Source organism: Pocillopora damicornis, chromosome 5 (genome assembly GCF_964200805.1).
Source record: "Pocillopora damicornis chromosome 5, jaPocDami1.2, whole genome shotgun sequence".
NCBI lineage: Eukaryota > Metazoa > Cnidaria > Anthozoa > Scleractinia > Pocilloporidae > Pocillopora > Pocillopora damicornis.
In genome coordinates this window covers 6130619-6155287 of record NC_142674.1, presented here as the reverse complement: position 1 = coordinate 6155287, position 24669 = coordinate 6130619, and the positions used below count along the sequence as shown (strand labels likewise).

The following is a 24669-nucleotide window of genomic DNA, read 5'->3' as shown; positions in this document are numbered from 1 at the left end:
TAAATGAAAAGGTGATCGTACAAATGTTCTAAGGACTTCCCCTTATCGTAAATCTTGCGATGGACTAGGAGAGGGGGGTTTGGGTTTTAGTCCTAATGGGATCATTGTGCTTTGTTTTCGAGCGAAACTCGACTGAGTGAGGTAAAAACCAAAACCAAAGTAATCACAACCGCCAATCAACGGAAAGGAAAATATCACAACGAAAAATATTTTTTGTATTTGTTTCTAAAAAAACAAATACACCTAGAACAAATATCTCCAAATATCTAAAGACAATATCTTTAGTTAAATATTCTTCCGTTTTGGAAATTGCCTTGTTTTTTCTTTGGATAAGTGGTTGTTTCCATGGTTATTGTGGTCAGTTCTGCGATTGGTGGATTTAGCAGAGTGGACCTAGTGTGATTGGCTGCTTCAACTGTCCGACCACAGGTGTCCGATTACAGCCAACTGTCCGATTACAACTGTAAGAATGATTAGTGAAAAGTGAAGCAGCTGATGCACCAATCACATTTGAGGAAATTGTAATTGTTATTATTAAATAAGTAATTTTAAATTTATGAGTAAAAAAGAGTGGTATCGAATGGTCTGTGTGAGCATTTGCGAGCATGCGAGCAGTGTGTTTATTTTTGAGAGCATGCGAACAGTATGTTTATTTTTGCGAGCACGAGCATTTGTCAAATTTTACTTGCAAGCAGCGAGCACTTTAGAAAAATACAGATGGCGAGCAGCGAGCGCTTAGAGTACTTCGTAAATTTTCCGCTGGCCGGAATCTCTCTTTTATTAATAGGATACGTTGTTTTGCGCCAAGTAATAGCTAATAATCTGGCTGACACCTCCAGAACAGAACAATAGGTGCAAAGCTAGGGCCAGCATCTTACAGCCAATTGTGCCCTGCTTGATGCCAAATTACGTCACGTAGCTTGACGTGAGTCAGTCGGGCTGGACGCTCAAGAACTTCAAGAGCTCTCAAGGAGACCTACCAGATCCAAAGCCTGCGATTTAAAGTTTTCCATATCTTTCTAACCTGTCGCTAAAATGGAAGGTATAGTTTTTTTGGTTATATAGTTCTTATGAAATGTAAATAACGTGACATTCGGTCTAACAAGCATTTCGGACTTCGGTTTCGATGATCGACAAACTGGTTTCCCGCTGATTGACTGAAAAAGATTCAACGCAATGAAGCTTTATTTATTTGGAGGCTTCTAGAATCTAACCAATTACAGCCGTACAGATCTGACAAGCTCTAGTAGTAGCTATGAAGGTCAAATAGTACTGGTAATAGTGGTATTTCTCTAGATTACTTTCTACCTTCGCGAGTGCCTTTCGAGAAAAATTCTTACATTTCGTGTTTCCGCGCGACATGGAGATATAGCTTCAAGACATGTCTCCTCGTTTGGCAAGGCCTTTAGTTTTTGATCAAAATAATTAAAGCAACATTTCATTCACGAATTTTTCTTAGTCGGTGAAGCCCGAACGACCGAGGGTTGTTATTGATGTTATTTTGTTTAATCGGGTTTCATATGCCACCGTTATATTATAATAGATTATGATAGTTATTATTACTAGTGGCCAGGAAGCTTCCAAGGTTGAAAAATCCGCTACAAAATTCGATCCGATACACTGTTTCAAAATATTATGACTCCGACAATTTTATTTCCTATTGCCCACTGGAAAATCCATCATATCTACAAACCCTGATAATCTGCAGCTCGTGATAAAACCTGAATAATGACCGAATAGTGCGAATAGTCGCGAATAGTGCGAATAGTCGCGAATAGTGACGAATAGTTACGAATAGAGGCGAATAGTGGCGAATAGTGGCGAATAGTGGCGAATAGTGGCAAATAGTGGTAAACAGTGTCGAATAGTGGCGAATAGTGACGAATAGTGACGAATAGTGACGAACAGTGGCGAATAGCGGCGAATAGCGGCGAATAGCGGCGAATAGCGGCGAATAGTGGCGAATAGTGGCGAATAGTGGCGAATAGTGACGAATAGTGGCGAATAGTGGCGAATAGTGGCGAATAGTGGCGAATAGTGGCGAATAGTGACGAATAGCGGCGAATAGCGGCGAATAGCGGCGAATAGTGACGAATAGTGACGAACAGTGGCGAATAGCGGCGAATAGTGGCGAATAGTGGCGAATAGTGGCGAATAGTGGCGAATAGTCGCGAATAGTGACGAATAGTGACGAAAAGTGACGAATAGTGGCAAATAGTGACGAATAGTCGCGGATAGTGACGAATAGTAAAAATAAATGAATTAATAATGAAATTAAAATTTTTATTGTCTTATTTCATAGATTTTATAGATTTATTTTATCTCTACAAAGAGACATAAGGTAACACATGGACTGGACCATTGGACCCTTGGACTATTTTTTGGACTACTTTTTGGACCATTTTATCCAGGGGGGGTGGGGGGGAGGCAGACCATTAGTACATAGGAAGGGATGGTAAGTCAACTGTTGTTACTGAGGGTGGGGCGGAGGACGAACATTAATACGCAGGGAGGGGTGGGAGGTTCATGTTTTAGTAACTGTTACTGATTTATGGAGTGTTTATTGAATCATACAAATTATTTTGAGCGGTTTTTCGGTTGACTATTTGTATATCAAAATTTTGGCGCTGAGCCGTATCGTTTCTTTTATTTTTTGTCACGCGAATGCGAAACTGGCACCTAAACACTGGACTATAATTGTTATTGGAAATATCGCCAATTCCTGTTTCGATCCTCCGCTGTTAAATCATGCGTGTGCCTGTTAAGTCGAATTGAACCAGTGCCAAATGATACTCGCGGGTTAGCATGAATCATCTGTCAGTTGCCTCACGTTTCCCTTTTTATGTGAAACAAAAAAAGCGAAAAAAAGGTGCGATGTCTCTAAAGTGGTTTCACGACATGGGGTGTAATCCAGCTGTCGGTGAAACTCTCAGACAGTAAAATTTTCCGGGCAGATTTGGTCACAGTTACTGACTTCTACGCGATTTCCGGTGTCGGTGAGTAACTCTTTTGTTTACGACACGGTAAGTAGTACCGCTGTCTATTTATTTCAGAGTGATAATTTACATGATTAAAACACAATTCTATGTAATTTAAAAGTTCATATTACGTACATAGATAACTAGTTTTGTTTTGTGTCATGTTCTGATCATAAACAGGTTGTTTAACACAGAAATAAACTTTCTAATGAAATATTTCCTTAGCATACGCGACAAGACAATAGAACAAATAAATAAAAAAACGTATTTGCATCATGAAACAATTCATGAATGGTTCTCAGTCATGCAGTCATGCAGTCCTACTGAATCATGATGTAAACAGAAACAGGGCTTTTAATTTCTCGTACATACTCTAAATAACTTGTATATATATCTATTTCCAAACCCTTGCGCTTCACTTTACTGACATACCAGAATCTGGAAGTTCCTATTTCGAAACTAGTTTTAAAATCATTTTCATGCTATTGGCGTTGTATCCGGCAACGAATCCGATGTCAGATTTCAGATCTTGGACCTTTTGAAATAGGTTTATATATACATAAGAAGCGATATTAGCCATGCAGTCATATTAAAACCGATTTTAAATTACTGCAGGCAAACGTTCATAGATGAGACGGCAGCCAATATTTTAAACTATATTAGATTGATATCCAGAGCTTTATAAATAATTTTTGCTCCTTAAATCTATGAAATAGAGCAATAAATATTTTTTTGTTTCATTATTAATTTATTTATTTTTACTATTCGTCACTATTCGCGACTATTCGCGACTATTCGCGACTATTCGCCACTGTTCGCCTCTATTCTTCACTATTGCCACTATTCGCCACTATTTGTCACTATTCGTCACTATTCGTCACTATTCGTCACTATTCGTCACTATTCGTCACTATTCGTCACTATTCGTCACTGTTCGGGACTATTCGCACTATTCGGTCGCTATTTAGGTTTTATTACTAGCCAATAATTTGCTCAAATAAATGGGAATTAAGATCAACAAAGGTTCGCAAGTAATGTTGTCTCTACAGGATATTATATCACCTCCCGTCATGTCGAGCCTCCTCTTAACTATATCAGAATTTTCCTGGTAGACAGATCGTGTTGCAGTCATCACGTTTTCTTGTTCAAGCGAAGAAGGTTTGAGTCATTGGGTAAATTACTAAACTGGTCAAACAACAATTGTAAGGCTAGCTTCAAGCAATGAAACCGAATCTACTGAGAGAAAAAGTTACAGAGGTAGGGATGTTTCAACCTTTTTGTTTTAACCATATCATAACTGATTTATCGTTTATATATATATATATATATATATATATATATATATATATATATATACTACAAAGCGGGATTAACGAAATTTCAAGCAATCGAGCACAAGTTGACGAGAATGCGAGCATGTGAGCAGTTGCAAAAATTTTTGGAGCACGAGAAAGCGAACACCCGTGTAATTTTTGCCAGCAATTCAAGCAAAGGCCAAATTTTGTGAGCATTTTTAAATTGAATGGGACCATTCGATACCCCTTAAAGCTGCACGCCAATTCTTTTTCTCGGATGTTTATGCCTTTATCTCTTTCGAATTTTTTTGGATCACAAATATTAGCAAGAAACGAGTACAAACGTTTTAAAGAAATTGCATCATGGGAAAGCAAAAAAGGTCAATCAGAATTCATCGATAAATCTGGATTCTTTCTCATTCATTTTTACGCAGTACAAGGCGGTGCCAGTTTATTTAACAGGCTCATTTTGGACCTAATATTCTAGACTCATAGGAGATAAGACTCAAATGCTGCGATTTCATCTTGAACGCAAGCTTCCATTGAAATAATCGTTGATGCTTAGTACTTTAGGAAAGCAAAGCCTTATCCGGCGGCGTTCACTCAATGCGCAGAGTCACTGCAAGTTTTCTACAAATCTAAAACATGACGCAAGTCATTGTAGTTAAAAGTGCATATGGGTTGATTTTCCCTTATCGATTAAACAGTAAAGTTTAAAAATCTGTTATACTCCTACTTTATTTGCATAATTTACAACTAAAAAAAAAGTTCTTTTGTAGTTTTGGAAAGCTCACGCAAGAGATGTAGACCTCATTACTCTTCGATTCGTTTTGACTAAAGGCTAACGCTCAAAATTTCAGCTTTAGGAACTCTACATACGGTGGCCAATGCAATATCAGCTCAGGTGGCAAAACCAAATCGTCTTGTAACATCCTCCACCGAGGCATGGCCACAGTTTATTTAGGAGCGAACCCACTTTGCTCATTATTACGTGACACGTTTGCTTTAAGTTGTTACTCATAAATGTTTATAAAGCATGGAGGAAAATTTTTTCTCCAATCGCGGCTCATAACTCAGCGCACACAAAACCGAAAGCAACGTAGGCGAAATGTAATGCTGTAGTTGGTCTCACGAAGTAGACGGCTATACCACGCGAAATTTCGATTTTATTGCGTTTAAGATCTTTATCTTCTTCGGTTGATTTGGTCGACTGATTAGTTGACCTTGTCGTCTGAAGAAGATAGGGAGTATATTTTACCAAGATTAAAAAACGCAGCCCACCCAGTGCGTTATTCATACCGTACTTAATGTTTTGGTCTGGAGTTGGTGTATCATTGGTGGTTGTAAACCTACATCGTATGTCCATTTGCTTTCAACAGTACTTGCAAAGTAAAGGATCGAAATATTTATAATCAGCACAATGTAAATCAGCTATTTCAAATGCAAAACAGTTCAATCTCCTACATAAGTGACATTGAAGACAAAAAAGGAGCAAATTAACTAAGGTTTGAGAGAGAACATAAACAACACAGGACGAAAAAATAATGATCCACCAGTTTATTAAAGATTCGCTTACAGTTTCATTACCGACATTTCATTCCTCATTAACAATATAAATTTGTTGGATCAATATCAGTATCCGAGACACTGCGCACCCACCTCTCCCCTTACCCCAAAAAGTCAACTGATATCACAACTTTTTCTCCGCCATTCGTCCGAGGGTGACTAACTGCCCTTTGTAGAAGGATTTTCAGAGACCTTAAGCAATCAGGACAGTAACGCTGTTAAAGACGTCTATTAAAAAGTGAATTTATACAGTTATATTTTCACGAATGGCTGGATACGTATACCGTCTCTTACGGTCACACCTCAAATTCAGCAAATGTATGTGAGCAGCGCTGAGTTCCAAATGGAAACTTAAATAATTTGCGGTCGGGGTTTCCGCTCTCACACCACACAAATTGATGTTGTCTTGCAGAGGACGGCTAAAGAGTTTACAAAGTTCTCAAACGTACGTGTTGAGTTATTGCTCTGCTAATTAAATCTTTCGTTTTGACACGTCCTCGTTACCGTGACCGTCATGCTTTACTTAAGTTCCATAGTTCTTAGTGTTTGTGACGCCTAGCACGCACCCCACAAATTAACCATCGCCGTTACGGCAGGTGGCCGTTATAGAAAGGTTAAATGGGGGAAAATGTATGAACAGTCGACCAGGACAGAGCAAGAGGCGGTTTTAGGGCGGTAGCGTTACTGAACCATCGACTGCAAAAGTTTCTTGAATAAAGCCGCAAGTTTCCAATTTTTTGTAGTATCGACAGGGTTTGTTAAACAGTTGTTTCAGGCTTTGATTTTAAGTGATGGCAACAAACAATGGTTAGACAATAGTAATTTAAGTTTGAAAACATTGACGTGTTTTGCCCAAGGGAAGCAATTCTAATCCAATCGGCTTTTTAACCCCTAATTTAAAAGTTTGATAACTTTTTGTCTCTCAGTTCTCCATTTTCAAGTTGTTTATTGTGATTGGCACGTTTTTAACAGCTTGCTCAATTGTACTTTGCATTTGTGGGTAGTGTTCCGTAATAGAAAATAAGTAACAATTTTTCACCGGAGTGGAGGTGAATTGTTTTAGTCTATACCGCAAATAGTTTATTTCTTTAATACACCGAAAAAAAGTCGAAAACTTAACTCTTGACAAACGATTTTGTCTAATCGGCTGCTCGGAGGTGAATATTACTTGCTATTCCGTCCCGAACCAACCAATCAGCGCTCGAAAAGCACAATTTACCCATGTGATATTGATCATGACTGTTTTGATCAAATTTAATCAAAACAGCCGCTAATTAATGATGGTTATTTTTCATCAATAACTCCATACAACACTGGAGATAATCGGACAGTCTGATTTAGTTGTACACAGTGTTTATCACACAAAACTGAGTATCACTGGAAGCAATGATACCATGTTACCTCAAAAAACTTTTGAGTTTCATTGAAATAGCTACGCAATACGATAAACATGCGCAGTTGCGTTTTATGGTCACTGAGCAGAAGAGGATGATCTTGAAGTGTTTTTGAAGATCACCGGAATCGATAGTCATGCAAGGAGTGTTGAAGAAGCTTTTAAATCCATCTGGTACCCCAAGCACTTTATCACGTTTATGTATAGAAGTGTATGTTATCAATCGCAATAAAGCTTTTGCTAAGAGGCAAATGGGTATCAGATTTATTGCTGTAACTTCACAAATTTCAAACGACAAAAAAAAAAAAAATAGACAATTTCCCAAATAGAACTGCACGTTTCCTGATTTGCACAGTAATTACATATCATATATTGGTCAAATGACTTGTAATTTGTTTGTTATGCGACAATTGTCTCAAGGTCTACAATAGCCCACTCACTATCAATATCACGTACTCATAGATGGCATTGGAAGACTGCAAATTTTCTTAGTAAAAGAAAGAAATTAAGCAACTGGTTTGTTTCCCTCGCTTTTTTCTTTTGACGATGGGGTTTAAAACGACCGTCAGAGCCATGCCATAAGTTCTAATGAAGAACAGTATTCTTACATAACAGCCTGCCTCTTGTGTGTAGCGTTCCGGAGATTGAATACGGCCTCATAAACAGCCATTACTTTTCAATTCGATGAGTTACTCTTAACTATAGTTACTTTAATCAGTAGAGTATTTTATTGCTGGAAGAAATTTTATTGCTATAAGTAATTTTTCGATCTCGATCTTCTGATGATCTATTTTGGTGAACTGAGGGTCTTTGTACTTCATAATCATAACAGTAAAAAAAAAAAAAACACTTAAAGAAGCTTTTATCTTCACCTTCCTGTGGGCACTCTCCAGCGATGCAATATCAGAAATTAGACGTGGAATATCACCTAATGACATAAAAGGCCCTTCGCATTCTTGCCTTCAAGAAATGGTTTAAAATGACGTAAAACTCCAAGAAGAAAAAAAGGGTTAAGAATTTACAATTCTTCAGTTAGTTTATTTTCAAATCGCAATTGCATGCAAATTGACTTGCTTTGTTTTTTTTCTGTCTCACGTCTCCAAAATTTTCTTCAAAAATGTCAGTCTTGGTCATATTTAAGATAGAATTCAGCTTTCCTTTGCTACTATACAGAAGCAGATTTACGATGTACAAGAACGAGTTTATAAATTGACTCTGAAAACATGGCTTTTTCGACAACAGGCTTTAAAATTTTCACCCTCCGTCCCCAAACGTCCTTCACCTCAAGCACTCAATTATCAGAATTAATCTCCCGACAAGCGTTTTGGTCACTGAGCAAAAAGGGTTGAAGAAGAACTTAAGATCAAAGGGTTTCCTGTTTATGCGTCGCAGCCCGTATCCCGCTTTGTGGCCTCAAGCGCTTTCCCACATTGGAATACCTATTATTAGGATTATTAAGGATCTACATTCCAATAACATTAAAGAGCTGCACGCAGTCCTTCCAGCTCATAAGTTGTTCAGTTTCATACGGACCACTTAAGTAATTTGGAGAATCGTCGAGAATCGTCCAGAATCTTATGCAAGTTGTGCAAAGTAAGTGACTTTATATATTTTAAGTTTTTCAATAAGGATTGAGATAAGGGGAGTCGAAACCGAGTTTACGAAGGAGAAACCTTCACAAAAGGATATCTCGTAGGCGAAAGTAACTGCTCACACGATGCGAAGTCGTGGGATTAGGTTTGACACTCAAAACATGCCTTGAGCTTAGAGCAGCCTAAACTTTTTTCAAGGCTTTAGTCATTCCTGACCTCCATTTGGACCGTGAGGCTGGATTATTTTACATGATTTTCATTAGCTTGTTGGTTCGTCTGTTATTCTTGTGAGATAAGACAGGGAGAGACACTCCCTACACTTTGACAAAACAACAGTTAAGAGGGAGGAGTAGGTGGATACCATCTCATCTCTCCCACAGTTCAGAGGTACTACGTCAAGGCATTCATCCGAATCTAATCTATACATATGCTAATTCTTATGAATGGCTTTTTTCCGCTGGTGATACTGTATCATCACTGATCTATATCTCCTCCGTGTGGTCATATGAATTTTTCCATGTTTCCTTTTAAGCTAAAAATGAAGAGCCTTGTAGTTTTGGTGTTTGCTGTCGTCGCTCTGAGTGTCATGGAATGCTCTGTAGCAGGTACAAAATTTGGTTTTTTTTTTGCTCATTTACATTTGCTTACGTCTCAAGGAACCAATCACCATTTATCCCTGAAGGCGGGGGGGGGGGGGGGTTGTGTGAGGAGTCCGTGGATTTTGATTTTGCCACAACAAAACTTACCTGATCCCGTAAAGCTCTATAGTATTCTAATGATCCCCCCTCATTGGTGGTCAGTTTTCTGTAGTTCCCCGTTTCAAAAACTCTGATAAAGACGACTGATCCTCCCTTTCCCTTCGTGGTCCCGAAAAACCATGTGTCCCCCCCCCCCCCAAATTCTCGGCCTCCACCCCCTCCCCTGACTCCCAGGCGATAAATAATTATTGGTCCGCAACAGGCGGTGTGCGCACTCCGATTGCGTTGCATCATGGTCATGAAAGAAAAAATGAGTCATTTGCATCTTGAGGCGGTCGCGTGAACATCTCTTGTGCCAGCGAGAATAGCAGACTGGGACAGCAATAAGTATCACTATATGACTGAAAAATGAGCTGAACTCGAGTTAAGTGTTTGATGCGTGCGAAAAAAGGGTTTTATGGGATTCTGTAGCAAGAATGTTTTGAAATCTGCTTGGTTCTATACTTCTCGGCAAACGCTTGTAATTTTCCTTTCTTATTTTTTTTTTTCGTAATTTTCAAACCGTCCCAGACCCTTGCGCAACCCGTTCCGGACTTATGCACAAGTGTTTTCAAAATGACCGCCAAAAAAATAAAGAAAGAAACCTCTCACCTCGTTCATAATTCATCTGTTTCATCGAAGGCTCGCTGCAAAGGGGTCTGGTTATTACAAAGCACAATTCGCAATTTAAAGCTCATGTTCCAAATGATTGCAGAGCTAAGCTCATCAAATTATTTTATTCTTTTCAGCTGAAAACTTTAAGCCCAAGGCGAATCTAGGGGAAGAACAATACATTGTAGGAGATACGCGTAAGCTTATTCAAATTATTCCTTACTAAGACTATTCCGTTTAATCAATCTAACCGCCAATTTTATTGACTAGCATCTAATTTCTCCTTACAATATCACCCCTCAATCACACATTAAGGTCATGAGAATAAAGGAAATGATAAACAACTGGAGGAGCTCTTAATTGTTAAACAAATTCTCCATGTCAGCAGCTTAGGAGATGTATGGGAAATAATATAGGAAAAAAAAAATATATATATTGATAAAAGGGCTTAAAAAGTGAAAAGTTTTAAATTTAACCTTCGACTCACCATGTTTTATTAAAGATTTCTCGCGTGACCCCGAGGAAAAGGACGAAGACGATGGAATAGTGGAAAATGACGAGGACGAGTTTGGTAAGTTTTCTCTAAATACCTTTTAAAAAAGATAAGATACTCGGGGTCTGCACTGCATTGATGGGATTGTTTGGTTTGCTTAACTGCTATTCTATTATTAAATATTTCTCCTCTGGAGTACGTGATCATTTGTGAATAGCAAGGGTTCGGGGCTACAGAGATCACATAATAGAGCCGCTTACTTACGACAGTTTTCGCCCTTCCTTGTTGCTACTAGAACCGGCATTAATTGAAAGAAGCTTTTGCAACTGTTGGTACCCGGCTGTTTATCACGTTATATTTCCCTTTTCAGTAATTTTTCTCTGGCGTTGTTAAATAAGTAAATGAATTGAATTTTTCTCCTCAGACATTCCCCTTGAAGACTTCGAAAATTCAGAGGAATTTCCCGCGCAAATTTTCCAATTTCGTGATAGAGGTAAGTACATCATTTAGCAAGACATTACTTGTGGGTAGACAGAGAGTAACCTCGCATCTTTTTCAAGAGACCACATTGCGCACTAAAAATCGCCTTTTTGTCTCATTTTTTTTCTCTCTTTAGAGACAAAGCGAAAATTTTCAGAGCAACCAATAAACTTTCATGAAGATCATGTGAGGTCATATGGGCAAGGTAAAGTGCATGATTATTTCACATGTTATAAAATTTAACATTATTTTTATCTAACTTTCTTATGTTCCCGGTCTCCTCATTTTGACATGGCGTCAGTAACTTTCGAAGGTAGCACACCTCTACTTAGTTTTCTGAAAATTTCGATCACATTAAGGGTATCGTATGTAAATTAGACGTAGAGTCAGAGCTAGAAATCGAGATATGAAATGTGGTAGAGAGGGCGAGGTTTTATCGTATTTCTCTCGCAAGATCGCCAGAATTCGCAGCGTGATCATGTATTTGACGATGTCAGGACAGAGTTTACATAGTTGAGACTACCACTCGCTCTAACGAAGGGCCACTGCTTGAAACGTCAGCTTTAGAAACTCCTTAAGGTGGCCAATTAATACCATCAACCCATCAACTTAGTTCCATGCAATATTCAGACCTTTGAAATGTTCTTTCTAAATGTCACATTTCGGTATCTGACGTCGACAGAACACTTCGTTTTTTTTTTGTTTAAAGACGCATCAAATACTTTTCGCATATTCTTCCTTCAAAGGGCTCATTGAAGTTGTGAAGGTTGAAGCGATGACTGGTTCCGATGATCCGCTACGTAGAGGAGAAGGTCAAAGCCGTTACTATGGTAAAAATCCACAGCTGTTGATCGTTCTGAAGAATGGCAGGGAGTATCGCGCAGAGCTGCACTACAGCAAGACAGCAGGTCAAAGATATACAATACAATTGGGAAAAACTGCTTTCAAACCGCGACTTGCCTGCACCCACGGAGACATAGACAAAGTTTATCTCGAGGCTCAAGGAGGGGATGGATGGTACGTTGCATCGATCAACACCTACACCGCAGGATCAAACAAAATCTTCACTGAGCTGACCACTGATCCAGGCTTTAGTATGTGGGTGGACATCAATGAAGAACACCTTTACCCTTACAATGCCAGAAAGCTCCTCCTTACCAATGCTGTCGCAGGATCCTGTATCACATATATACGTGTAAACGCAGTGACGGGACACATGTATGGAGCTGAATCTTCAACGTCGTACACTAAGTATAAAAGTCACATGATAGTTCTCACTTTATCAAACAACCAAAAATATCAGGCCGAACTTGAAGGACCCATGTATCAAGGGCAATCCTATGTGCGAGAGCTAAACTTTGCAGCCCGGTTTGGAACCACAAACTGCGTGTCGTTATCTGACATTAAGGAAATCCACTTAAAGGCTAGTAGTAACAGATACGAAGATTGGTACATATCATCCATTCGCACCTCTGCTAAGACTGGTGTGGAACAGTACATGGTTCTGACAAATGATCCACACCTTAACAAGTGGCTTAGAGGGTACGATTCAAAAGAAATCAAACTAACATGGGTACATCAAGAGACCCTCAATTGTGAATACGGAAATCCAACGTGCGAATGCATGGCACACGCAAAGGTCTGTAAATTTAATCTTGAAATTGACGAAATTCGAACCTTCACCAGCTATCAAAAGTTGTCAGTGGATGAGCCCACAGGGGTTGCGATGCGAGGATCTCAGGGAGTGATTTATTATCTTGACAACGATGGGTCTCCCACACCACTCCAGGATAAAAGAACATGTTCAACACAAGACAGCGCCAAGTGCACTTATCCCCAATTTGTTGATGGCAAAACGTATCGTTTGGCAATAGCCGTCAATGGACTAATTCCTGGACCTACCTTGATTGTTCACGAAGGGCAAACTGTTGAGGTGCATGTTCACAATAATCTCACCACTGAAGGTATTTCAATTCACTGGCATGGGATGCATCAGAGAGGGACACCTTGGATGGATGGTGTGGGGCAAGTAACTCAATGTCAGATAGGACCATCATCGACCTTCACATACGTGTACAAAGCTGAACCTGCCGGCACGTTTTGGTACCACTCTCACAGTGGCGCTCAAAGAACAGATGGCTTCTTTGGTGGACTTGTTGTAAAAGAAAGTCCTGAGAAAATGACCCAGATTCGAGATAAACTCCATAGGTACCGTGCATTTGAAGACCTTCCAGATCAGCACACCTTAACGCTTCTAGACTGGCAACATGAGGCATCCTTAGACCTGTTCACACAGATTCACGCCAGTTTGGGCTTTTACCCAGGCAAGCCGCTGGGAGAGGTGCCAACTAAAGATGATTTAAAGCGGCGGTATGACTCCACGCGTAGTTATGAAGAAGGAGAGGTTGGGCCAGTCCCGTATTTTTCTGGAATTATAAATGGAAAAGGCAGGCATGATGATGTTCCATACATCAAAACCAGACTAAGTATATTTACTGTTCAGGCCGGTAAGACGTATCGCTTTCGGCTCATTGGAGCCCAAAATCTGTACGCCTACAAATTCTCCATTGATGGTCATAAGCTGACTGTGGTGGGCACTGATGGATACTGGATCCAGCCTGTAGAAAACGTTGATTACATCATCATTCACACCGGAGAGAGGTTTGACTTTCTACTTGAAGCAAAACATACAAGAAAAGACTACTGGATACGTGCAGAGACTCTGGAGATTGATCATAATGGCCAAGGGCCACCATACAAGTCATTAGAACATGTGGCAGAAGCTATTTTGCACTACAAACAGGATGGAGACTCGGCCGACCCCAATGTTAATGTGCCGTCGACAAATTACGAAGATATAAAAAGAAGGTCTCCTCCCCTACAGTGCTCCTTCTACAAACCATGCAAGGCAGTAAACTGCCCATTCAAAAACTTCCATCCATATTATCATATTACCTGTATTAATGTTCAAGACCTACGTTTACTTGAACCAACTCCACCAGCGGAGCTTCCGAACGCAAACCCTAAAACCCCAGGGCAATGCCAAAATTGTCGACATTTCATCAACTTCAACTTTGAGGGTGACTCTCAAACTAGTGCAGTAAATGGGCGCAATTTCATTCTTCCCTCCTTTCCTCCTCAAACCCAACCTGAAGAGTTTCTCAAAAAGGACAATATTTGTGACCTGAAAGCCGACTGCAACCCATCAACACCCGCGTGCTCATGTGTGCAAGTGATAACTATTCCCCATAAGGAAACTATTCAATTGGTATTTTCAGCAATTGGTGCTTTCCACAACGCTCATCCAATTCACCTTCATGGCCATACCTTCCATGTCGTTCATGTCGGATACCCAGATTATGACCCAAAAACTGGTTTTATTACAAAGCACAACAGTGATATATACTGCGATGACGTTCACTGCACACAACAGAATTGCGATAAGAGGAGATGTACCAGACCAAGATGGAACCGAGAAAAGCGCTTTTCTATAGATTCCCATACGATCAGAAAGGACACAGTTATGCTCCCTGCTGGAGGGTACGTTGTTATCAACTTTCTATCCGATAATCCTGGCAACTGGTTTCTTCACTGCCACATAGAGGTACACCAGCTCGAGGGAATGGCAATGATTGTCAATGAAGCTCCACACGAGCAAAGTCAATTGCAACCACCGAAAGAGATGAACAAGTGTGGAGACGTTGAGATAAGTGTCCAAACGTATCAAAACTATCAATCCAAGTTCCACAGAATGTACGCTTAGCTGCCAAAAGAAAGGTTTTAGCACTCTCAGCAGCGAAAAGTCTAACTACAACCACTTAGCTCTTAGTCAAAACTATAACAAAATTCTCGAACGTGATTGGTTATCACCAGCCCAATTTGAGCACTAATAGGACAGTGCACGCGTCATGCTTGTAATTGGACAGTGTAATAGGATATTTTAAGGGATAGTAAACACGTCGTGCCTATGTTAGTGGACAAAACGCGTCATGTGCGTGCGTTGTCACGCATTTCACCAAGTTAACAGTTTTTTTTTACTAAAAACGTATAACCGATGTCTATTTTCTTTCTCAAATTTTGTCATGGTTTTGACTATTTTGTAACAGGACTTCGTGTCTTCCGATTCTGTCTGTAATCATACCTGTGATGAACAAATAGGTCTCCCGCTTCGCGGTCGTCCTATTTTGTTAATCACTCGTATGATTATAGACAATTCAGTCCTATTACCATTATTAATTGGAAAACAATCGGTGGAAATGCATGTGCTAAAAGCCGTACTTTCTCTCCGTATCCTTCTCTTCGTGCGAAACACAAGACTAGCAATTAAGTTGCTACTGCTCGTTATTTGATGAATACCCGAAGCGATGCGTCGTGCATGCATGTAACTTGACAGCCTTTTTCAAGAGGCAAATTCTACGTCGACTCGCCTTATTTTCAGACCCAAACGTTCTTTCTTTTACACAAGGTAACGCAAAGGAAAAATCATGGTATCGAATAATAAACACACATCAGACGCGCATAATACCTATATGTGCGTACATTTGTTCGCGTATATATGCGTCTAACAACGTGCAAATGTGTGTACCAAATTTCTATGCGTAGTTAACGAATAAGTACGCGGCTCTGTAGTTGTTGACGCAATCTCTGTTGGAAACAGAGTGGCATTGTTAGGAAGATATTCCTCAAATTTTTCAAAAATTTCAGTATCCTCAACAACTTCAATGACACTTTATGAATGCTGATTCAGTAAGTAGCAATGTCGTTCATTACGTTATCAGAATGCTTTCCACGCATTTTCTTTAAGATTTTTATTAAGTTCAGTAGGCATAGCAAAGGCTAGAACGGGGCCTAGTTCCTGCAAATGTTAGCCAATGATAGCTACCGCACCTCAACCTTGAACTTCAATACTAGTCCTAGTGCGAGTTCTCATAACATCACCTCTAGAGTTTGGCTTGTCGGGAGGGAGGGGGATCACTACCACAGAATTTAGGCCAACCAGTAAGCAGAGAGGATAATGGGAAATATCGATCCTAAACCCTTCGTATCGTTACTATGTAAGATTACAAGGCTATACATGTACCCAGCTAATGATGGGTTTAATTTTGGTAAGCAAAACACGTATCACCCACAACCAAATATTATCTTGGTCGATTTCACGAGACAGTGGACTTTAGTCGCGTTTAAAGTAAATTGTTAGCTGATTAGGAAAGAAGAGAAAAATGAGATAATCGTGAATTTCGTCGGGTTTCAAGTGAACCGTTTAAGCTGATGGAAGACATTTCGGATGTTTAGCAATCAGTTTGTAGTACTTGTATCTATAAGCTACCTTGAATTTCTTATTACCTTTTGAAAGTGCGTTAAAAATGACCTACTTGATTTCCTAAGATTTTCGCAGGTTCAGGATTCTGTACTTTGGACGAAACTTAGATATTTCAGACTACTACTCAATTACGTCTTTGCTGAATTTTTTCATTACTTTGTTTACGGTGTATTTTAAGTTTTTTTGCCTTTTTTTTGTAGATATTCAGTATTTAACCAGTAATATCTTTGTATTCATAGGCTTTGCTGAATGTTTGAATACCTCGCTGAGTAGAAGTTTACTATAAGCAGTACTGTTGTACTTTATTGAGTGCCCTTTAATTGAGTGTCGTAAAAAATTAACTTAATCTCAACAGCCAATCAGAAAAAAGAAAAGCAGTACAAGTTGCCAATTATACCCGCACCTGTGCGAGGCCCAGGAAAACATTTTAGTTTTGGATCTGATTGGTCGAGAGGATGTTGTGATATTTCTGGACCAATCACCAGTCAAGGTAGATCAAAACGAGAGAAGTTATGCATTACTTTTGACACTCAGTTAAAAGGTGTTCTTATGCATCATGAAGACTTCAGTCATAGGGAAAAAATAGACGCAAAAAATTGCACGTAAAATTTGGTTGAATGAGAATATCAACAGTTGTTTTATTCATTAGTCTCTGATTTGATGTTTTAAAAGTTCATATAGACATTTTGCATAAGTGCTATTTACTCTTTAGGAGGGGTCACCTTTGACAAACAGTAACACACATTAATTCATTAACTGAGTTGATAATGTAAATCAGTCACGGTATAGAGTTTACAAGCCGACGTTTCGCGCATTGGTCCTTCGTCATTCGCTCTGACGAAGGGCTAACGCTCGAAACGTCAGCCTGTAAACTCTTTACGGTGGCCAATCTACATTATCAACTCAGTTGATAAAACCAAAATTATCTTGTTATACCCTTCCACCGAGCAGCACCACAGTTTCTTTGAAAACTTACCCCTTAAATCAATAACACATATACATTGATAAAGTTGTTGAGTAATTGACTGTGATCTTTCGCACGCATGTTTCATCTCCTTGGAGGAGTGCATGAAGGAGAAGAGCACTCACAACTACCCCTCCTCCCCCTCTTAAACAAAAATTGGAGGAAGATATGAAGATGCAAGTTTCATTTTCCAGTTCAATACCCAATTGAAAATAATTTTTGGTTACCTGATCAAACTCTGAAAACTTTAAACAAGGAATATGCTTGGAAATGGGACTTAAACCACATATTCCCCATTAGAGTTGATTGATAAAATTGTTTTCAAAATGCTCATTTGATGTTTCCTTCAATTCGGTAGAAGTGTATTCAAACGATTTCTTTCAAACAGGTTCATTGGAAATCTTTGTTTCCTTTAAAGAAGGACTGATAGATTTTATTTTTTTTGGAAAATGACAGTTTAAAGCTCTCATGTTCCTGTGGGGACACCCCATGATATTTACACAACCTCCGAAATCAACTCCACTTCACCCATTTAAAGAAATTGCAACGAGCTTCAGGATTGGAGCTGTGTCCTTGTGGTCTGGCACAACAATGAAACTGCCTCCCTTGATTTGGACCTTTGATTTTCACTGTTCTTAGGACGCACGGCTCCTTGTGACCGCTACAAAGAGGGGGTGGACGCGGCCCAGAGAGAATACTTTTCCAAATTGCCGCATCCACTTTACGCTTCTCTGCGCAATCTTTGCGACTCAATGCATTTTCAGGGACAGGTTCGTTTTCAGAAACATTTAAAGCCGCGTCTGAAGATGAAACGGAGGTATTTGAGAGTGAAGAGACGTTATCCGCGCCTGCGTACTGTTCAAACTCGGAAGGAGTAGTCTTAACTAAATCAAACGCTTCGTTAGTTACCTCGGTAACACTCTTATTGACTGCAACCGGGTCTGTAGACCTTTTAAAGAAACAAAACAGATTTGTCTTTGGCTGTCCTTCAGCTTTGTTTTTCCCTCCGGCAAATTTTTGACGTTTTACAGATTTGCTTTTGACATCACCGCAAGAGGCACTCCGTTTTAAAGACGTCTTTGTTTCCTGTGTAACACTTAAGTCCGTAGAACAAGCCTCGGGTTGACTCTGCGACTGTTGTCCATGTTTCAAAAAGTAAGACTTAAGTTTCTGTTGTTTCCCAGAAAATTCTGGCATAAACTTCGTACAAAGGGAAGGAGGTTTCAATGCGGCTTGAAAAGAAGTCTTCAAAGTTGCTACAACTGGACAGTGATCTGAGCCCTCGACATCGGCCAGTATCTCACAGTTTAGGAATTCTTTATCAACAAGTTCTTTATCGGCAAAAATGTAATCAATTCTTGTACCGTAATTGGTTTGACGCGCACTGGTCACCGTGCACCAGTTGGTGTAAGCGTCACGCTGGGAAGGGTGAAAATAACGGAATGAGTCTACAAAAAGCCCACCTTGTGCTTGGAGAGGATCACCTGTGTCATGGTCTGGATTAGCGCCGTTAACTTCACATGGAACCAAAAACTGATCCAACCATTTTCGTCCAGGATGAGCATTGAACAGTTCCTGAGGAAAGAGTAAAAACATCTACATGTAGATTTGTAAGATCACACAATTATCCTTCTCTTTTAAGACCTGTTGTGTTAGCAGAAAGGTAACATGTGGGTTGGAGACGTTCTTCCATATTTCTGGGCAACACCCTGATCGGGTTAAAAAGAAAGGATTGTAATAATTTTTTTAATGAATTCAAATTTATAGTAAAACAAAATTTTTAAAAAATTGGACCAATGACGACATATGGATGAATCTATGTCACATGATGAACCATTTCATTATCAATAATCAAATCATATGGTAAAAACAGTGACGTTGGGTCAGCATTCGAGCAGAGTGGGCCACTCTACCAGAGCTTGTCCACAATTCCCATTGCATGAAGTTACTAAGATTGTTGCTTTTCCCACTGGATGTTGTTGGTCCATGGCAGGTTACCCCCAAGCATTTCCACAACTTTCCCTGAAATTTGGCCTAAACCCATTTATTCTGCTGGGTAGAATGAGGAAATGGGAGAGTTAAGTGTCTACCCTAAAAACACAACACAGTGAGCAGCCTGGTCTTGCAGCAAGACCTCATGACCTCGCATGAAGGAGAAGCTGCTTGTGCCCATTGGACAAGTCTGACATACTAGCTGTGACCCTAAGGCTATTAAATCTCCCAAAAAACAAAACAAATGGAAAATGAAATTTTTATGTTTATTATTAGAGAAGGGGAAAAAAATTAAAGTATGGCCAAAATATTTACCTCTTTATCAGGATCACAATGATCTATCATTTTATGTGATGTGTTAATGTCACCAAGAACAATGACGTGCCTACATTGAAAAGAAAAACAAATAACTGAGGAAGGTCAAATCTTAACATTTCAGTATGGTAAATACATCTGTAGATGTATCTTGAGGCTCATGCTCCTCTCTTACCAGCCTGGTATAAAGTGACAGGTTGGTTTCTAGGGTAATTTAACAAAAATATTCTTTCCTAAAGATACTGTTGGGCTCCACTGACAGGCAAGAGAAACAGCAAGTTGGTTATTAACTACAAGTTGATTAACCCTTCAACTCCCAGAAGTGATGAACATAAAATTTCTCCCTGCTATAAGCATACATTCTTCAGCAAACAGGTGATGAGAATATTCAAACTTATCAGGTAGAAGCTGCTATCTTGATCTACCACCAAGTTCTCATCACTAATTTACAAGGAAATGTGTGGCAGCTACAGGGGAGAATTAACAATCAGATCTTGGGAGTTAAAGGGTTAAGGCACACATGATTAGCACTGAAATTGCCAATGCCAGTTTGACAAAAGCCAATAGCCATTAGCTAACCAATCCCTTCAAAAAGTAAAACAATGTTTAATTTCCACACCTTCATTGAGGCATAACTGGGTAGTTTAGTATTGTTGACTAAATTGATAACACTAATTGGCCACTATAACGCTTCGCTCTAGATAAAAAAGGGCTAACACTCAAAACATCAGCTTTGAAACTCTTTACAGAGGCCAATTTATACTTTTAACTCAGTTGAGAACATAAAGTACCCTGTTATACTCTCCCACCAATGCAGCACCACAGTTCTCTTAGAAACTTATCCCCTTCATTAAATTGAGGCACAGCTTTTTTATTTATTAAATGCAAATATTAAAGAAAAAAAAGCCAAACAAAAGAAACATACAGTTTCTGTACCTTCCTGCACTGACAAGGGATTCAGCTCTCTCCTGCAGCAATTTATAAAAGTTCATTTTAAAATCCACTCTTTCCTTATTCTCCTTGTCAGCTCTGGGACAGTACACATTAATAATAACAACTGACTTGCCCTCAGGGAGTGTATGTTCTGTGAGTATGGCACGACCCTCATTATCCAGAGCTTCTAGCTCATCAGGTGTGAAGTCAGTGTTACTGCCGTAACAAGCAATAGATGGCTGAGGAGTAAGGCAAGACGAGAGACCCTCCTCAGCAGCTTTAGGTGTCACTACGTCGCGGCAAAATGTTGCAACTCCTGTGGAAAAAACACCCACAGTTAGCTAAAATTATAAACAGTGCATTCTTAAGATCTGGAAACTCATTTATGCATACATTTCCTCTCTATGCCATTCAAGAGAATTGAGGTGTAACATAACCTTGTATACATTAAAAGAGTAACATCATCCATTCAAAATGGAACTTTTATGCTCTGCAAAGAACCAAAGGTGAATCTGCATGCATGGCAAGAGTTCCACAGCAATGGGAGTTTATATCCCAATTTCTGCAGTATCATTAGGGAAATCAGACTTTTCTTCCCCCATTCTTCTCACCCCAGAAAAGATATGGTGCTCGTCAATTTAGAGTAATCCACCAAGGCCTAATGTCCTTTGAAAGGTGAATAACACTATCCAAAGAATAAGTTGCTATCCAGTGTATAATTAGTAAATAAACCCCAGGCAGCTGGTATGTCACATGATAATGTACTGTAAGTGGCTGAGGTATTGTTGGAAAAATAAATATTTGGCAGAGAAGCAAAGCTTTGAGGGAAAATGTGAAATTTTGAGGATAATCTCTCAGCCAAGGACATTGTCAGCCCACATACCAGCTGCCTGAGAGGGGTTTAATTATTTTATAACACCTTCATTAAATTTTGTGTCGCGTGTTGACAGCAAAATTTTACTGACTGTTTTGCACTTTCCGGAGCAGCATTTGAGATAAGCTTTTTAATGTCACTACCGGTGGAATCCACAAAACAAGTTTGTTTTCTTCCACTTAAAACAATGAAGGTGAAACTCATGAGCTGGCTTTTTTCTGCTGAGTTAGTTGCTTTCCCATGGAAATAATTGGAGGATAAATATCAATGTAAATGGGTGTTATAGCATGATAATTGTCCAAGGATTTTGTTCATGGAAAGTAGCCAATAGGGTTGCACAAAAAATTATAGATGTGCTACATTAGTGTCAATATACCATGTTGCACTATCAACAAGACAGAGATTATCCAGAGAATAGCATAATCTATTCAAAGAAATGGGACCAGGTGTTCTTGCAAGTTTGCCAAAGATCAATCCTAAAATATCCTTGTCAGGGGAGAAAATGTGAGAAATTGTGTGCCTTCCATAGAAAATCACAAAAGACCCCCATTTAAACCAGCTTAAAGATGAACTGGGCCATCCTGAATAATCACTGCATTATTAAATTAATTTTAAAAGTGAATCTACATGCAGCAAGGGTCAGACCTGAATGTTTTAATCCCAAGACCAGTCTCCTATGAGACATTCAGAAAATACAAAATACCACATCCCACACCAACTTCCTTCACTCCTTATACTATAAAATGAGCAAAAACAAGAGCTAGCTCTTAAGTTTAGTGGCACAAGTCGGCTTGCATAAGCTCAAAAGCTGTATGTTACAGTTTGATTTTCAAAAGCACAACCAAAATTGGTGAGGAGGGACAAAATTGCTATCTTTTACATACCAGAGTATCCAGTCTTCACTTTTGAGAAGCTAAAATAAGCATTGTAACCATCCACAATTGCTGTCACTTCATCTAACATATCACCTATAGTGTAAAATAAATGCAGTTTGTTCGTGGTGAGTATAAAACTGCATAACCACCCTAACTTAGCCCGCAGAACAGGTTTAATTTTGGCAAGTGAGTGCTCAATATTTTCTTAGCAAAAATTGTGGCTGCTATCTTTGATTTCAATGGAAGCAGAAGGCTGGGGAGAGAAAGAAATTTGTACCAAGACAGTCAAAAATAAGGAGAAGGCTGGGGATGAAGGAGTGAATACTACCTTCCCCTGCCCCCTACCCTCACCATCCACTTTGACTCCAACTCAAACATGGCCAGTGGGATAAACAATTGAAAGGCTCAGAGAAAGAATGATCCCTTGATTTTTCGGCCATTTTTGAAAGTGTTCAGAAGTAGTTGAATTTTGGCATGTGGACACTTTCAAAAATGGCCGAAAAATCAAGGGATCGTTCTTGCTCTGAGCCCTCCAATTGTGAGCTTATAACTTTAACTTGCCCTTATGAGACACATGTATTGCAGAATAACCCTAACTGTAAAAGTCACCAAATTTTGATTTAAAATGTGACATGTTTACACAAATCCCCCTCAACATTCAGTCTCACCCCTGCCCTCCTTCACACAAACAACTAAAACAAATCAAAATAAAAACTTACAACTTTTTTAATTTAGAGCTTTTTTAAAGTACATTTGCTATTAGAAAATGATTGATATGTGACAAGCACACGGATTGGTTGGAAATCTATTGCTCACTGCACTGGTAAACCCATAGTAAATTCTTTTGCTTTAGATTGATTAAAATAAAAAAGCAATAAACAGCACTTTCCATCAATTAACTGGCATAATAAACCAATTGGGATGTTAGGAGAACACTAGAAAGGTTTGTAAATCACAAGCTAGATACCAGTTCTCCATCATCCTGTGTTGGTTATCACAGTGGTAAACCAAAAGAAAGTGCAGTCTATTGCATAATTTTATCTTTTTTCAAGCACTTCATCATCCAACCCTTGCCCAAATTAATGCATATTCAAAAACACTTATTTTACCTTTAAGCTATTATTTACAAAGATTGACATTACTGGACAAAATTTCTGTATGACCCCTTACTTAAGTATGTATCCAGTTCTTTGATATAACAATTCAATGCCAAAAGCAATATATTACCTCTGCGAATAGGACTGTTTTAGAACAGAATGGATTTATAAGTGGCTTATGCTCCACCTGAGACTGTGCTAGCATTATAAAATACACTATAACATAGCTAGTAAATTTGTCTGATCAAATTCAATTCTGTGAGTGTGTTTCATATTCCTGTTGTGCATGCTCATGATGTCAGCAAACAAATCCCTCAAGAAAAAAAAATTTTCTCTGCAATTTTTACTCTGGGATTTTACCATTAAAAAACTGGTTAAGACTTTGGCAGCAATTTAAGCTAAACATGGAAACAAGATTGTTTACAGTGCAGCGAAATGTTTTCCTGAAACAAAATTATCAACGTGCTGAAGCATAGCAGAGGGAATATTAACCCTTTTACAACATTTAAACCATCGGGTTGAAAATGTTATAAAACAATTGGTTCATATGTCAGCTATGGCTACACCTTGAGCAACTCTTATGCATCTTTCATGCTCTCCAAACTTCCTGTGTGCTTCATATCTTGATGAACACATGCTGATGTATGAACCAGTTGTTAATTTAAAAGTGCATGGTTTGATGTCAGCAGTCTAATTGCTGAGCATCATTGACTTACAATTTACACTATTGACTGGGACTCTGTGTAATTCCTAACCTATAGCACTAACTTCTGTTAAGAACTGACTCTAGAAAGCTGGTTTCCTAACAACATGTAAGAACAGACTCCCCTCGTCAGGTGTCAATTTAACTACTGGCACAATGAAAAGACTTATTCACCATGTCAACATCACAAACTAACCAAACAGACAAGCCAAACATTACCAACGGATCAAAACCAACCAATTGCGACACTTGAATCTTACAGCCAATAACATGACAGTAAAACTTACCAATCAGTTAATATGAACCAGACAAAGAACATTCGAATGACAACAATCATTGACTCAGATGATGATTTCTGCTCAGTTTGTCGAAACGTCAGTCACCACTACCGACTACAGTCCTTCTCAGGACTACACTCACCCGGACGATCAAACTGCCTTTGTTCCATTG

The 24669-nt window shown here is 39.1% G+C and overlaps 2 protein-coding genes across 7 annotated transcripts in view; one reads left to right on the top strand and one right to left on the bottom strand.

Annotated features, from left to right (window-relative positions):
• The first annotated feature begins 4022 nt into the window (after positions 1-4022).
• On the top strand, positions 4023-17111 carry LOC149044853 (multicopper oxidase 3-like). Of its 5 annotated transcripts, none has more exons than XM_089207951.1 (7): positions 4023-4235; positions 9357-9429; positions 10311-10370; positions 10676-10744; positions 11091-11159; positions 11283-11351; positions 11893-17111. In XM_089207951.1, exons 1-7 carry the CDS (start codon positions 4200-4202, stop codon positions 14907-14909), a joined length of 3393 nt encoding a protein of 1130 aa, XP_089064077.1. In that variant the 5' UTR covers positions 4023-4199; the 3' UTR covers positions 14910-17111. The 5 variants fall into 5 exon arrangements, with proteins under 5 accessions (XP_089064077.1, XP_089064079.1, XP_089064080.1 ...); XM_089207952.1 differs by lacking the exon at positions 4023-4235 and adding an exon at positions 6883-8825; XM_089207953.1 differs by lacking the exon at positions 10311-10370 and having other exon boundaries at positions 4046-4235.
• LOC113682969 (DNA-(apurinic or apyrimidinic site) endonuclease 2) overlaps positions 17075-24669 on the bottom strand; it is an 8090-nt gene continuing 495 nt past the window's right edge. Inside the window, exons 2-6 of one of the 2 annotated variants that reach the window (XM_089207961.1) lie at positions 22429-22512; positions 20674-20986; positions 19738-19807; positions 18894-19005; positions 17075-18230 (exon numbers count right to left, since the gene is read on the bottom strand). In XM_089207961.1, the coding sequence (XP_089064087.1) occupies positions 17944-18230; positions 18894-19005; positions 19738-19807; positions 20674-20986; positions 22429-22512 (866 nt within the window). In that variant the 3' untranslated portion in view covers positions 17075-17943. Of the gene's footprint in view, positions 19006-19737; positions 19808-20673; positions 20987-22428; positions 22513-24669 lie in introns of both variants that reach the window. The other variant, XM_089207960.1, reaches the window with a different exon arrangement.